Below are 18,072 nucleotides of genomic sequence, written 5' to 3' on the forward strand. Positions count from 1 at the left end.
TGGAAAAGATTATGTGAACTTTTAGAATTATCAGTTCATTTAAGGGGATAATTAGAGTCAGAAAGGTCAAACAGGTGTGAGTTTGGGTGGTCCTGCCCTATTGTGTAGCCTTGCCGTATTTAAAAAAAAAAATATATATATATATAAACCTTAGTATTCACTGCCGAAGACTGTTCCTTAACCACACAGGTTAGTGAATGCATGCCAAATATTTCTGAATACCTTATAAAAAATTTGCCGATCAGGCTAGAAAAAGGACAAAAAAATGATTCCTAAAGCTTTAGTTTCACCAATCCTCTGTCAAGCAGAAGAGTGTACAAAGGGGAAAAAAAATCAACACATTATTCTTCTCCCTAAGAAATGTTATCCAACAAAAATCACTCCAAGAACAAGGCAAAGAATATTAGAATATTCCAGGCATCAAAAAGGTTATGCAAGGCTCTCTTGCACTGGTTAAAAATCAATGATCAGGGGCAGGTTGGGCGAGTCCCATAGTGGGCTACCTTGGGCAGGGTTACTGGCCACCTACATTTTTCTCCCTTTAAAACAGGCTGCTGAGTCTAGCCCCCCGCGCTAAAATTTGCCAGCTCTCCCCTATCAGTGATAGTTAATTAGCCTACCAACAGGCAAACAAAGATCAAGAATAGTCTGCATGGGATGATAACAAGGCGAAAGAAAATATTCTCCAAGAAGACCATTGCTGCTTGTTTAAAATGTTATAAAGAACACCTGAATGATCTAAAGAATGTTCTTTGGACCTTTCAACAGGACGACCCTAAAATCACACATCAGTCTACAAAAAAAATGGTTGAAGCTGCAGAAATTTTGCATTTTGGAATAGTAGAGAGTCAAATACCAGACCTTAATCCAATCAAAATGCTGTCCCAAGACCTAAAGTGGGTTGTTCATGCAAGAAAGTCCATCAACATGCAAGAGTTTAAGTAATTCTGTGTGGAGGAATGGAACAAAATTCCTCCAAGCTGATCTGCGGGACTGACAATAAATTACTATAAAAGTTTGATTGAAGTCCTTGTTACTTAAGTGGGTCACATCAGTTACTGAAAGCATAGGTTTGCATACTTTTTTGACAAAGAAATTTAATGTTGAATCATTTTGATAAATGAATGAGAAAGTACATTGTTTTGTGTATGTGATTTATTGGGTTCTGTTTATCTATTTGTATGACTTAGGGGATGATCTGAACACATTTAAGGTCACATTTAACGCTGAAATTCAGAGAATTCAAAAGGGTTCACAAACTTTCTAGCACCACAATATACAACATCAGTGTTCTGATGCGGTGTTTCCATGTTTTAGGTTTGGGGTACCATTTTATATTCCATTTTTTTACCACAAGATGTTTTGCACCTAAAAAAAATAACAAAAAATTAATTGCTAGTTTCTAAGTTTTTTTCAGACTCTTGTCCACCCTTGATTGAAAATTTTAGATTTTTTTGAGCTTCACAGACATAAAATGCTACAAAGTGCTGACTCATACAGAAGTCCTTTGTATTTTAGGTCAATTGTACTTTGAAAGATCTGCTGAGGAAAAGCTTAACATCGGAGCTCAGGAAATTATTACTAGAAAACGTATACTCAGGGTTATAAAGCTAAAGATTAGCTGCAGAATAGAAGCATTAATACATGGCGATACGGACTAACCTAATGCTATGAACATTATACGTGACATTTAACAGTTTAAAGCTTGCATACTGAAATGCTGATATAACAAAAATACTAATTATATATATATATATATATATATATATATATATATATATATATATATATATATATATATATATATATACACACATATATATATATATATATATATATATTTATATACACATACATACATATACACACATACACTATATAAATGCCTAGTGGCGTGTGTGTAAAAAAAAAACAACAAGCTGCAGCGCCACCTGCTGGGCCGAGTTATACACTGACCTATATATTTCTTGAAGGAGAAGTGACAGTTGGGAGTGGTTGGTGGTTGCCGGGGGTGACAGTGGGGAGTTTTTAACACCTTAAGTAGCTTGATGAAGGATGTGGCGATGAAGATGAAGGATGAGGTGATGGAGAAAAATGATGAGGTGGTGACATGTGGACAATGCATGACAAGAACCTTTTTAACACCTTAAGTAGCTTGATTTGACTAGAATGCATGAGTATCATGCACGGGTTAACAATATATATATATATATATATATATATATATATATATATATATATATATATATATATATATATATATATATATACACATACATACACACACACATATACATATATACACATATACATACATACATATATATACATACACACATTTATTTTACATACACACACATATAGTAGTGTTATATCAGGCAACAATTAATATTAATAGACTGTTTAAAATGAATGCATGATAATCTCATCTATTAAGTGAGTCTACAGCTGCATATGAATTGGTTTTGCCTATAAGCTTTTCGGTCCTGATTTTGCTGTTTCAACAAGCTAACAAAATGCCAGAAAACATTTACTAGTTCCTTCAGTTACAAGTCCTCTAATATACATTATTGAAAATAGTAGTAACATTGGAGCTTCGTGACAAGCGTGAAGATATCGGGTTTTCCGGCCAATTCTACCCACTTCACTCTGGTTGGCCACCACGGGTGCCTTCCAAAGCCAGAGAAGCCTACTCAGTACCTTCTAAGGTTCTTTTTAGTCACTCAGGCAAATGCAGTTAGAAAAGTACAACAGTACATTTATTGTAATAAAAACACTAGAATATTATGTACACACAGTAAATAAATTCCAGGCAGGTTTACCACATCCTCTGTCCCTTACCCTACTAGCTTACGGAGCTACAGTCACCTGGCTGTCCGGAATTAACGACCCGTGGATCTACCAATGTATTTCACTTGTAGAGAACAGCAACTCTAAAACCAGCCACCGTGCAGCTTTCAGTCCCAGAATTAATATCTCCTCCCCCCTGGAGTGGCTCCTTATATCTAGGGTCTAATTTCCACAGTGTTTTCCCCTCCCTGGGCAAACCCCTGGGTCTATCCTTCTTAACCATTGGTGGGTGCTGTATCAGGGGATTGGAGGGGGAGTGGAGATGAGCTGTACTTCCACAGAAGGTCCACTGCTTTGCTCTAGACAAAATGTCTGAACTAGTCATGTTGAGATCAATGGATACTAATTGGCCTACCCCCTCACCTGTATCCTCCAATCTGATCCTTACTCATAACCAATATGGCTTCACTTTAAGGACAATGACTAACAGCTTTCAGGCAATATTAACAGGATGCAATAAACATATTTACAATGAGCTACAGTGTCCTCTTATCCACATGTAATTAGACACTGCAGTGGTATTCTGTTGAGCTGGGGAACAAAAGCAAGGGCTATAAAAAGTGCATGCTATAATCCACATTTTGTGAGAACTGAGGGGCAGGCTGCTTAGGGGGATATTAACACCTTGTTTCACCAAGTATAAAAGAACTCAGCCTGTGACCCTTTAAATTTATATTGTAACATAATTTAATTCCTGGCTGCTACATCCTCACATTTATATGGATGACTAAATGAGAGGCTAATAAGAATACCATTAATAGAATAAGCTGACCTAAGGGGTCTCCTGATCAAGGTACATTATTATATGGGATAATATGTATAGTTGACATTTTGACACAAAAGGGATTATTCAAAACCTTGCGTGTTGAGTCTCTGTGGGATATTAGGGCACTAAAACATTATGAGGTGCAAGCAAATATCAGTATGTCTTACTTTCCACCATAATATCCCATGCAAGGCTCTGAATTCCCCCAATAGAGTGAAACAGGCATGTAGAAACGTTCAGGCTCATCAAGGAACAGAGGATAGCGTACTAGAAATGTACTGGTTTGAAGGTTATGAGGATATATAAGAAATTATACACCCTCTCATATTATGGCATTTTCCGAAAACAAGAATGGGTTGATCTCTATCCAGAGTAAATAAATAAATCAAACTGAGTGAATACATCGAGTTGTGTACATTTTCTAGGGGTGCCTACAAAGATATTCAATACTGGGATGTGTTTTAGTATTTGGAAGCATGTTAGCCAGACATAAAAAAAAAAATGGCAAAATAAGAAAATAAATAAATTAAATAATTGCTCAAGATGACTCTTTGCCTTGTTTATAATCAAGCTCTGTTCCTGTTGGAGCTATCCTGGTTTGTACCATCTGCTCTGACTTAAACCTTCACAAGGCTATCGTCAAGACAGGATCAGGGAGTGACACCACATTTCTGCAATTTTGCCAACAGTGTAATTAACACCTTGGTGAAAGTTCTCTGAGATATTGTCAGTCCAAAGGACAGGCAAGTGAACTATAAATGGGGTCCCAAGGCACACATCTTAAGGAATCTCTGATGATTAACTGCAGTAGGTATATGGAAGCAGGCATACTTAATATCTAAGGATATGAGAAAACCTCCTTCCCCTACAGCAGTAAGAATTGAATATACAGAATTCATACAGTGAAAGCCCAATGATTTTGTGACCTGCAAGAGTCTGGGATGAAAACATGAGTAGTAAGACAGATCACACAGGATTCCTGTAGTATTTGCAGACTGATGATTATTGAGATTTGTAAAGCTTCCAATTCTACTCTAGCTTAAGGGGTTCTGGATCTGACAAAGAAGTTTCCCATTGGAACATAGTGAAATTATCTTGTAATCTTTAGCCGACAATAACCAGAGCCCAATGCGCCAGTTCAAGCAGGTAACTAAACCCTTACACACTAAAAATAAACTGTTAACTGTCCTCTCTAACTTCAGCTAGAGAGGGGAAAAGATAGAGGTGACATGGAGGAACTGTACTATCTGTACTACATGGAGTAGTTTCAAATTTCCCATCTCTAACTCAAGCAAAAATGGAGTATTCTATTGTAATGGCTGTCTGGGAAAGTGGAACAGGAAAAAAAAAAACTAGATGAATCTTTGCAAAGACTAAATCTAATAAATACCATTTAAGATATGTTCTTTGCTTTAGCCATGGAAAAATATAATGTCCATGAAAACACATTAGGTGTGCCCATCTTCCTCATTCCTATCATTAAAACATCCAAACACTACTGTGTGGCATTCACCACAGCAATAAATTAGATGATCTAATAAGGAAATCTTTATAAACAGTTATGCAATGAAAATTAAATATGCCATATTCATCAGAACGTTAAACATGTTTCTTTAGCAGTTTTGAATATTTTACTTTATGTTAACAAAATATTTATCATGCCGGTCTTATCATATTTTACAGTACTTCGAAGCATATATCAGAGGTTCTGTTATTAGACATGCATTACTTTGTAAAAAACACTGGAAACAGAATGTAGGGGCCTAGTGTGGAAGTGAAACAAAGCAGCTATATTCTCACTGCTATGGCAAACAGTACTGAACTAACAAGTCAATGCCAAGTTAAAGATGACATCTCTTACATTCTCCACCCACTAAACAATATCTGTTAATTCTGGAAAATGAGCATCAATAAAGTACTTCCAGCACTATACTTTATCAATGAAAAATGTTATTTCTCAAAAAGGAAAAAAAACAACAAAAACAAACAAAACCAAAACAAACAAACAAACAAAAACAAACAAACACACCCACGGGGGTTTATTCCTTATTACCTTCCCACAAAAAAAACACAAAAACAAAAACACAACAACATCTTGCCAACATGTTTTATAGATTTTGGAGTATGCTAACAGAAGATACATTATACTCTTTATTATGATAAAACTGAAAAGACTGATATATAATTACCAGAATGTTTAATCTAACAAATCAAACACAATCAGTATTACTGGTTATAACTGCTCTTGCTTTGTAGGGGAAAGTAAAAGAAAAAAAATGACCTTAAAAAGGCAGTAAATCAAATTAATTTTCATCTTAAAACTTTAGCCATGAATCACTTTTGATGGACAGACAAACTTAAATTCCAATCAAAAATACACATTGAATTTTTTTATTTTTAATATTAAACTGTACAGCACTGGAAAATGTACCATCACTATCCTGGTAATAAATATAAATGGAGCTTATGCAATATTGCAAAAAAACAAAAAACAAAAAAAAACAACAAAGTTTATTACATTTAAAAACACTAAAACAATAACAATAAAAATAAAAAATCAAATAAAAAAAATCATGGGGCGTGGCCTGGACGCCATTTCAGAGGGTCGATGTATTGCAGAGCTCTGCTATAAAGCAGCATTTAATATCATTTGGAGACAATTAATTTAACTACCATCTCGACCTAATAGATGCTAAACCCTCCAGGCATATTCAGAGCCTATCCGAGCTAAGTCACACGCTCCACAGACCTGTTTGTCTCTCTCAAGCTACAGGGCCTGGTTGCCAGCCAGAACTACCACTTTCCATGGCATGACCGCCCAGCAGACACCCTGCACCATCAAGTAAACCTGACCCAGGAGGGCACTCCTCTTATCTGGAGCCGGAAACAACTGGCGCCTTTACCACTGATCTTGCAGTACGTGGCCTACTACCGCCTCTGTTCCAAGTGGCACAGACATCCGGCACGGCGAACTTACGGTTCGGGCAGCCCAACTTCCGGTCGGTAAGCCTGTGTGGGACACCCGCGGTGATCTCTGTGGAGAGTTTGGGCTGCCACACTGCTCACTAACTCTACTTCCTCACCGCTGAGCCACAGCTTAAATTTTCTGATCTGCCAGCCGGACGTCCGAGTCGCATAGACTTCCTGGACACAGAACCCCACAGTGACACATAGCTGCACTAGTAGAGTACAGGTCAGTCATAAGGGCCCCTTGTAGAGCGTGTCATACTGCTGACTGGGCAGCCCTGCTATTAGTGAAATTTGTTACAAGTTTTGTGTCCTGATTTACTTTTCAACGGGAACATATTGTGCTGAAAAATACCTGTATTCTGTAGCTGAGGCTCTGCCATCACCTGGTGATCATAATACGCTTTTACATTTGCTATACTCCTGCAGTTCCACACTCTGCATCTACAAGTAAAGAACCTAACTGAAACATAGCCGCACTAACCAGGCATATGGAGTGAGCCCTCTACCCATGTCGCCCCGACTTCCTATTCAACCTACTAAAATGTCAGTCATAAGCATTTGACCTATTCTAGCAATATATTGCATTGTACCTCTGTAATCCAGATAATCTGGTCTGTTTCATCTTTGGATATTGTCCCGCTCAGTCTTGACATGGCTCCTAAAAAATAAAGGCTACTACATCTGCGTCACCAGTCCAATTCTGTAAGCCACAGAACATCACACTTGGCACTACTGTGCCCAAGAAGTCAATAGTATCTAAAGACAGGCCCTCCACCAGTGCCCCAACTGCTCAGACAGCGAGTGACCGTAAAGACACCACCGATAAAGAATTCACTAATAATTTAGATCCAGATGGCCCTCTCACGATCAAATCGATGCAGAATATGGTCTCTCTTTAAATTTGAAATACTGTCAGAACTGAGATCATCTATAAAGGAAATCCATCGTGATGATACTGAATTGGGTGGGCGCATTAGCCACATTGAGGATAAAATGGAAGAGTTGGTGACCTCACACAACGATCTCATAACAGAGCATGAAAAGTTACAAGAAGAAGATTGCACATATCGTGATAAATTTGCGGATATGGAAGACCGATCTAGACATAACAATATCAGGATTAGAGGTATCCCAGACTCAGGTCACTCCTCCTGAACTGCTCCCTTATGTTACTGAGATCTTCCACAAATTATTACCTGAAGCGACTGAACACCCGATGATGAATCGCATCCATAGGCTCCCTAAGCCTAGATCAGCACCTGACAGCGTGCCTAAAGATACTCTTATGAGGATCCACTTTCAGGTTAAGGAGCGTATATGGAGAGTAGCCAGATCAGAGGTCATTGCTGAACTCCTACAGAACCTGCAGATATATCAAGACTTTTCCTACGCCACGATAACTAAACATAGTAAATCCATAAGTTAAGCTCTGAGAGATCAAGACATCGTGTATAGATGGGGATTCCCTGTTAAGCTAATTATCAGGGGGAACAATGTCACACATGGCGTTTCTTCAGTAGCAGTTGGGGAGAGTTTGAAATCCTGGGATGTCCCGGTTTCTGAAACAACTTTATCCTCTAGACTACGTCTGGGTAAAGATTGATCAAAATAAGCAGAGACAGGAGATTCGGTACCTCCTGGCATCAGGACAGATACCTACATTTATAGTGATGCAGGTTATGGAACGCTAGTTCTACAGGCACCACCATAGACTTTATACTGCTGTTTTTGCAGGGAGTTATCTGGAGAAGGCCAGTTCTTAGCGGAAGTAATGGTTATTTCCCCTTTGTCTGTCTCTTTTTCCTGGCTCTAATTTTTCTGTAGGTGCCGTGGAGAATGTGGAAAAACAAAAGGTCTTCACGTATGGACGAAAGATAGTCCACTGGTTAGAAACTCTTGTTGTTCATTGTCACTTGATGGTTAAGGTGCAATCTATATAATGTGCCAAATCTTCATTGTTATATTAGGTTATGCAAACATAATTGAAAAAATATTATACTTAATATGGCTGAGCTTTCTGAACAGCTCATGTTTTTTCTTATATGTGTTGACAGGTTGGTGGGTGGGCGGGGGGATCCTATTGTTGCTGGTTTTTTCCCCTTCCCTACCAGCAAATACTCTAACCCAATGTTTTGGGTTATTTCAGTTTCTATCTTCTTACTGTTCTTTCCCTTTCACATCTCTCCTTTTATCTCTTCCTGTCCATGAAACACCTTAATGCACACAAACAATCTTTCATATTTTCACTCTCCCAATTCCTACTTTAGTTGGACGCTTTTCGAGATGACCCATGGGTTAACAACTAACAGCCAGGTGTGGGTTCCTATAGCTAGAGTTATTATAAATGGTTCATTTTCTTACTCAAAATGTTAGGGGCTTAAACTCCCCAAATAAACGAACATTAGCCCTATCATCATTTCATAAACTTAAAGCTGATGTAGTAGCATTACAGGAAACACACTTTAGGCTGCTGCCCCCCCCCCCCCTCCTACCCTAAGAGATCAACATTATCCAACTTGTTTTACTGCCAATGGTCCTCTTAAACGCAATGGGGTTTCTATACTATTTAGTAATGGAGTTGCCTTCATACATAGCAGAAAAGGCGGGTAGATATTTGGTTTATTTTCTAGTAAGCCGATAAAATTCAGTCACCCTAATTTCATTGTACGCTCCAAACTCCAAGCAGATCCTCTTTCTGAAAGGTGTTTTTCAGGAAATTGAGAAACAGAGAGGGTGGGCTGATTGTGATGGGGAACTTTAATATAGTTGCAGACACAAAAATAGATAGGTCATCCCCATTTTTGGCTTACTCTATTCCCGTGAATATTTTGGGCGCCTCTTTAGCTTTTAATAAACTAATGGCAAAACACGATCTCTAGGATGTGTGGTGCACCTCAGATTCCAATGGTAGGGACTACACATATTTCTCCTGTCCATAATTCATATTCCCGCAACTTAGAATCAAACATTTAATGACACAGGAAGGAAAATTTCTAACCCTAGAGACATAGCCAACATGTTTGCACAATACTATGCCAAACTTTATAATTTGAAGGACTATAGTACTTCACACCAACCAAGTCTGTTGGCCATAGATGGTTTTTTAAGTAGCTTGCACCTTCCCATGACTGATCCAGGTGCTTCTTTCGCTGCGAATATCTACTTGCATGCATTTGAAATTCATTTGCTATAACACTGTACATTGTCATATGCCACTGATTTGCTTAAGCTCTCCATGCTTATTATTCATCAAAATTACATCTATATAGTCACGCTGACATTGCTATTAAGCATTGACTTTATATCCGTAGCCAGTTGTCTCTATGGATCGTTGGTGGATTGATTCCAAATTATATTAATTTTGAGTATTCAAGGTGACTGACGAATTTTGGATACATCCATTTTTTATTATAGGTACACGGTGTGCCGTGATTATATAATCAAGAGATGATTTATCAAGGGGATCTAAGAATATTTCAGGAGACTATCATATCAATTTATCTGATCAAAACATTTTGAGATTCATATATTTTTATATTTCCATCTATTTCTAGGTCAATGCACTGATCAGTCAATACACGCATGTGATTTTTTATTTTTCTTATTGTTTTAGTGTTTAAATGCAAAAATAAACAAGTGTATTACTGCAATATTCCACAAGCTCCATTTTATATTTGTACCATCTCTATCCTGGTAATATTTTCCAGTGCTGTGAATTTTTTGATTTTTATACTTTGACCCAAGACGCACAGGTCCATCTCAGCTGCAGGAATTTTTTTACCACCAGTTTATCCAGTTATCAATTCTTACATTTTGGTTCATTCAGTGCTGGGGATTTCTTGGTTTTTGTTTCACATTACAGCTTAATAACTGTAAATCAGCATACACATAATTTTGAAACAGAAACTAAAAAACAAAATGTTACTAAAATACATGCTATTCTCACCATCTTTTCCAGACAATTTCAAGATATGAAAACATAAAATACTTACTGTAAAAAGCCAAATCTATCTGTGACCTTGTAAACAAGATAATCAGCATCCTCCCATGGCTCAATCTTTGCTCCTTCGCGGCCCTGATGTTAAATAAAAGTAAACACAGCAATTTAAAAATATTAAAAAAAAAAAAGATATTTATTTTATACTGTTAAACTGCATCATAGTTCCAATTAAAAAATATAAGTATTTTAAGCTAGTTTTAAATGATACAATTTACATACATCCTTAATTTTTATTGCCAACCGAGAACAAATGGATTTGGTCAGTGTCTGCTCATCACATCATATAGGGAGTAATGTTACACAATGTTTGGTTATTTACAGCCATGTGACAAAGTACATTATCTTTCAAATTGTTTTTACATATCGGTACATAAATAATCATGGAGTACTTATCGATTACCAACATTTGATACATCTAATCTCATGTGACAAAACATAAGATTTTATTTTGTAATTTATTAAATCAACAAAAAAAAAAAAATATAGCACGAAGGAGCAAAGTGTGAAAAAGTAAGTGCACCCTTACTTCTTCCATATAATTAAAGAAAGTAATTCAAGCCAGATGCTGCTAGTTAAGGGCACTTCATTATTTGATCATCAGGATGCACCACAACTTACTCGTAAAAGTATAACCTTTGGCAGATTGGCCATAGAGTAAAGACATCTGTAATGATCTCAAAAAAAGCAATTCCTGGTGCTCATCAGTCTGGAAAGCATTATAATGTACTTCCAAACAATCTGAAGTCCATCATTCAGTATGGAGAAAGATTGGCTAATAGAGAACATTGAAGAGAGTTGCCAATCTTCCCTAAAATAGACGTCGAAAGCAAATTCACGCAAAGAAAGCTATAAGCACAGTAACTGCAAAAGGTCATAATTTTACAATCTACAAAAGACTCACCAACATTTAGCATTCCACAGGACAGCAGTAACCCCTCAATGCCCAATTGCCGACCAAAATGCAGCAGGCAATCATTAAATCTAAAAAGGTAAACTCTTGAGATAGACCAAAGGCGCCACCAGCCAGCAAACTAAAATCATCCAACTTAGCTAGAATTACTAAAGGAGATATTTTAGCCTTACAAGGCCTCTCATAAACAGACCTTAGAAGGTTTTATTGAACTCAAGCTGCAAAAGGCAACAACAGAAATCCAGTCAGATTTGACAGCTGTCATTTCCCATATCAGCTCTGGAAAAGCACAAGTATAGTCATAAAAGAATTGGATATGTACCATAATGAAGTTATGAGACAATTGAAAGAAAAGGTAACATATACGAAATTAAAAAGGTAAATCAGTGACATTATCTTCAATAAATAAAAAACATTTTTTATCTAAAAATCTGGAAAAATAAATATAGCAATCACTGCTAAAAAAGACGAGTACATTTTGAAAAATATTTCGAAAAATCCATAGAGACCCTATACACCCCCCTCCCCTTCCCCTGGAAGACCCATTGTGACAGGGGCAGAATCTATCACTTTGACATTGACTCATTTACAGAATTTCAGGAGCGGGATAAAATCTCACCTAAAAAGGATACTATGGACATTCTCCATAAACTACATGAATTTAATTGGAAAGAGTCATAATTGCAAAAGAAAACGTAAACTCACCCTACACCATTACTGCTTAAGGAATGACCATGGGAACCAGGTTCGCCCTCAGTTATGTCACCATGTTCATGTGATGGTGGGAGGAAACCCACTTTGGAGTGACCGCACTCTGGAGGCGGACCTGGCTACATGGCATCACTGCATAGATGATATCTGGCAGGGAGATTATATATCCCTAGAGAATTTTTCATATTAGACTCACATTTGGAAAAAAGTAGGAAACAAGTTCACTTCCTGGATCTGGATATATTTGTTTCGAAGGATAAGCTGTTAACAAGTATTTATATTAAAGCAACAGATTCTAATGGTTGAGAAGTATTCCAATCAATTCCAGCCAATTTCAAACAAGCACGTAATTGCACTGGAATAGAAATCTTTAAAATGAGCAAACAGAGTATTTTTTTTTGTGGGCGGGGGGGGGGGGGGTTAAGAGGTATGATGAAAACAAATTGAATGAAACCATAAAGTTAAAGATTTAGAGAATCCCTTGATACCCAATGGGATAGATAAAGAAACTGCAAATAACATGAATATCCCTTTTATTACACAGTATAATTCCCATTAAAGAATTCTTGAAACAGTTCATAAGAAAGAATGGTCTATTCTGAAAAGGGACAAAGCTCTAGAACTAGTTATATCAGAGACTCCTTGAGAGATAGATTGTGTGTGTGTGTGTGTGTATATAAAATATATATATATATATATATATATATATATATATATATATATATATATATATATATATATATATATACACACACACATATATACATGCATATACATATATACACACACACACCTAATTTAAGGAACCTTTTGATAAAGAGTAGTATATGCAAACCTATGTAGAACAAAGAATCAATAAAAGTTTAAGTAAACTTTCTATAGGAGGAGAAAAAAGATATAGGATGATCTTTCCTCTAAGTTTGGTTTTTGTCTGTGCAAGCTGGTTTTTAAAAGATTACCATAGAAGTGATCCAGTGAAATTGGTGGTGTGCAAGACTTTATGAAGACATTAATTGATAAATTCAGTAGAATAAAATAAAATGCTTTGTAATGTGGATTCCTAAACAGAAAAGAAAAACCACAGGGCTATGTTAAACATGTAATTATAAAAAGATATTTTGTACCTCGGGGCCAGTAAAGTCCTTTTGTTAGTAAAAGCGCAAAGATTGTAATGAATGTTTGACACACAGAACATAGGAAAATTTTATGTTTTGCCATGTGGATTAGGTGAAATACATTGGTAATCTTAAAGAGTAGCTAATCCGTTGTCAAGAGGACGTAATATCTCTGAGTTCAACAGTGGTGAGATCGCCAAGAGCGATTAAAATAAACTCGCCTACTCAACATACTGGCCGGATGAACGACAGAATATGAAGTGTAGGTAACTGAATAATTCAAAATGGACTTTAAAATATGAAAGCTTCTTTTCCCCCTTGATAAATGTTTTATGTATCGTAGTGGTTAGCACTTCTGCCTTACAGTACTGGGGTCATGAGTTCAATTCCCGACCATGGCCTTATCTGTGTGGAGTTTGTATGTTCTCCCCGTGTTTGCGTGGGTTTCCTCCAGGTGCTCCGGTTTCCTCCCACACTCCAAAAACATACTGGTAGGTTAATTGGCTGCTAACAAATTGACCCTTGTCTGTCTAGGAATTTAAACTGTAAACCCCAATTGGGCAGGGACTGATGTGAGTGAGTTCTCTGTACACCGCTGTGGACTTCGTGGCACTATATAAATAAATGGTGATGATTATAACAGGATCATTTAATATTAGTTTTGTAATGAAATATATCGGTCAGCTACATTAAGTGTATGATAACACATAGAAAATAGAAAAAGACAATGGGGAATACATGACTCCTAGTTACAAAAATCCTTTTGCATGGATTATTGGGGCATGTTCGATTCTTGAACTCGGCAAGCTTTTCAATGAAAGAGGATAGTTGAATAAAAAAGTTTCCTCATATGTTTATATAAATAAATATGTTTTATTATGAAAGTATATTTTAATTACAGTCATGGCCAAAAGTTTTGAGAAGGACACAAATATTTTTCACAAGTCTGCTACCTCAGTTTTTATGATGGCAAGTTGCATATACTTCAGAATGTCATGAAGTGATCAGATGAATTGCAATTAATTTCAAAGTCCATCATTGCCATGACGATGATCTTTATCCCAAAAAACAACATTTCCATTGCATTTCAGCCCTGCCACAAAAAGACCAGCTGACATTAGGTCAGTGATTCTCTCGTTAACACAGGTGAGTGTGTTGACGAGGACAAGGCTGGAGATCCCTCTGTCATGCTGATTGAGTTAGAATAACAGACTTGAAGCTTTAAAAAAGGAGGGTGGTGCTTGAAATTATTGTTCTTCTGCTGTTAACCATGGTTACCTGCAAGGAAACATGTGCAGTCATTATTGCTTTGCACAAAAAGGGCTTCACAGGAAAGGATATTGCTGCTAGTAAAAGAACTTCAAGGAGAGAGGTTCAATAGTTACGAAGAAGGCTTAAGGCTGCCCAAGAGCATCCAGCAATCCCCAGGACCATCTCCTAAAGTTGATTCAGCTGCGGGATCTGGGCACCATCAGTGCAGAGCTTGCTCAGGAACGGCAGCAGGCAGAGTGCATCTGCACGCACAGTGAGGCAAAGACTTTTGGAGGATGGCCTGGTGTCAAAAAACCAGCAAAGATGCCACTTCTCTCCAGGAAAAACAGACTGAAATTCTGCAAAAGGTACAGGGATTGGACTGCTGAAGACTGGGGTAGTCATTTTCTTTGATGAATCACCTTTCAGATTGTTTGGGGCATCTGGAAAAACTCTTGTCCAGAGAAGAAAAGGTGAGCGCTACCATCAGTCCTGTGTCATGCCAACAGTAAAACAGGCTGACACCATTCATGTGTGGGGTTGCTTCTCAGCCAAAGGTGTGAGCTCCCTCACAATTTTGCCTAAGAACACAGCCTTAAATAAAGAATGGTACCAAAACATCCTCCAAGAGCAACTTCCCCAAACCATCCAAGAACAGTTTGGTGATGAACAATGCCTTTTCCTGCATGATGGAGCACCTTGTCATAAGACAAAAGTGATAAGAAGTGGCTTGGGGATCAAAACATCGAAATTTTGGGTCCATGTCAGGAAACTCCCCAGACCTTAATCCCATTGAGAACTTGTGGTCAATCCTCAAGAGGTGGGTGGACAAACAAAAATCCACAAATTCTGAAAAACTCCAAGCATTGATTAGGTAAGAATGGACGGCCATCAGTCAGTATGTGGCCCAGAAGTTGATTGACAGCATGCCAGGGCAAATTACAGAGGTCTTCAAAAAGAAGGGTCAACACTGCAAACATTGACTCTTTGCATAAACTTAATGTAATTGTCAATAAACGACTTTGACACTTCTGAAATGCTTGTAATTTTACGTCAGTATACCATAACATATGACAAAAAGGTCTAAAACCACTGAAGCAGCAAACTTTGTGAAAACCTATACTTGTGTGATTCTCAAAACTTTTAGCCATGACCGTATACACAAGTTAATTGTATTTTGATTATGCTCAATATAAATTACGGATTGTGTTTAATTGTTAACCATGTGGCACTTTTGTTTGTGAGTGAAGATCGGTTGCACCCCATTTATAAGCGCACACTTTAATAAATACCCTATGCCTTGATAGAGATTTTTAAATCAATACGCGTTGGAAGGGATTGAAGGCACATAAAGGTTGACACTGTATCCCAAGTTTCATGGGGCATCAGCTGGCATTATGTCATTTCCATCAGACAGAGAAAGTGTTTCCAAGCTTTTGTTATACTTACCTTAAGAACCAGCTTTTATTAGTGCAGGATTTGTAGAATGTTATATACCATCACAGCCAGTGTTTTTGGTAATAAAATATTAATTATTTTACTGAGAACCAATTTGTACTGGAATATATGAATGAAAGTATAAGGGTTAAGTTTCCATAAAAATACACACAGTAAAAGGATAAATAATTCATACATAATTTAAATAGAACAAAGTTTGTAATTATCACAGTCTTTATGGTGTTCAATGCACTAGGTATAAACAGAGACTTGTGACACTCCATTTGAAAAACACAATCACATAAGTTAACTGTTTATAATTTGTTGCAGTTTAAATGTAATGGCAACTAGTTGCACTATGATTTGATTATTTGTATATACATATTCTATGGGAGATACAGTGAACAAACAACATCAGCAGGAAAATACCAACAGAACAAAGTTTCAATGTTTGGATTATGAGGAAAAATAGACATTATATAGAACTTAGCACTTATTTTCTACAATTTATATACTGTAATATCAATATACATTTATCATTTTTATTTAATAGGGAAACCATTTTGGTTAGAGATGCATGAAGAGATCAATAGCATTCTACAAAGATATAGAGATCACTAGTTCTATTTTCTTCTCTAAATTGTATTGGGCTAACTTTCAACATAAAGCCAATAGAGACCTTGACTATCTTTGTAAAGAACTGGATAAATACTTAATCACTCAGGTTGACCTGGAAAAAAAAAATCTCATTTACTGCACTTGTTCCAGACATGTCCCCTGTCTCACTTGAAATGGCACACTGGGAATTTCACCCTAAACCATTCAGTAACATGCATCCAGTAATATGTTCATTAGCTTTCTCACCTAGAAATCACCTGGGTCCTGCCCCAAGTTACCTCTGATAAAACCAACCTAAAATGCTTTCTTGACTTGGTTCTTGTAACTATTGCCAAATGTGAGATCTCCGACAGGTTGCCCTTGGCCTTTTAGGCCAGGGAACAAGCTATAAATGGGGATCCACTTTTAAACTAACCACAGATCTGGGTGGCAAAACTGTTACTTCTCTTAAATGCCCAATTTCTACATTCTCCTCCCCTGATCGGGCAGTACCCCATTTTCATAAAACCCTAGCAACTGCCCTGGATCAAGTGGCTCCAGCGACACTACATACTTCGCGTAGAATTAGTTGCCAACCATGGCACACTACAGTAACACAAACTCTACAAAAACTCTCTCGTAAAGCAGAACGTTACTGGCGTAAATCTTGTGCCACTAATGATTTCATCACATATACTGATATCTACCACTCCTATAGAAATGCTCTGGACACTGCTAAACAAGCATTACTTCCATTCTCTCATCTATGCTCAGGCTTCTAACCCCAAACGCCTTTTTAACACATTTAACTCTCTTCTGAATCCTCCTGCCCCAAATCCTCCAACTAACATCAGTGCACATGATCTTGTTTCCTATTTCAAGCACAAAATTGGCTCAATTCCTTTGTAGGACCCTCTGACACTCTCTTCATTTGATCCCACAAATGAAGAAGTTTCTACTCTCTTCTCATCTTCCTACTCTACCTCCTGTCCTCTTGATCCCATTCCCTCACAAATTGGTATGTCCCTGTCTCCTGTGCTCATTCACCCTCTAACTAAAATCTGTAATCTATCTCTTTCTACTGGTATTTTTCCATCTATATTCAAGCATGCAGTGATTACTTCCATTTTAAAAAAACAGAATTCTGACCCTAACTCTCTCGTAAATTACCACCCCATCTCCCAACTCCCATGCCCCTCCAAGCTTCTCGAGAGAATTGCCTACACTTGCCTCACACACTTTCTTACAGCAAACAACCTATTGCATCCTCCTCAGTCAGGCTTTCGCTCTCAACACTCCACAGAGACTGCGCTGACCAAGGTTGTCAATGATTTGATCACAGCAAAAAATATTAACCATTACTCTCTTCTAATTCTCCTGGATCTCTCTGCTGCATTTGACACTGTTGACCACTCTCTCCTCATACAAACACTACAATCCCTAGGTCTTGAAGACACTGTCCTAT

General features: G+C 37.4%; 1 protein-coding gene across 1 annotated transcript in view; it reads right to left on the reverse strand.

The window, feature by feature from the left end:
- The window catches only part of USP6NL (USP6 N-terminal like), a 166,264-nt gene that overhangs the window by 67,149 nt on the left and 81,043 nt on the right, over positions 1-18,072 (reverse strand). The window contains exon 3 of the mRNA XM_075208632.1: positions 10,579-10,661. Within this exon, the coding sequence (XP_075064733.1) occupies positions 10,579-10,661 (83 nt within the window). The remainder of the gene's footprint in view (positions 1-10,578; positions 10,662-18,072) is intronic.

Source organism: Mixophyes fleayi, chromosome 4 (assembly GCF_038048845.1).
Source record: "Mixophyes fleayi isolate aMixFle1 chromosome 4, aMixFle1.hap1, whole genome shotgun sequence".
Lineage (NCBI taxonomy): Eukaryota > Metazoa > Chordata > Amphibia > Anura > Limnodynastidae > Mixophyes > Mixophyes fleayi.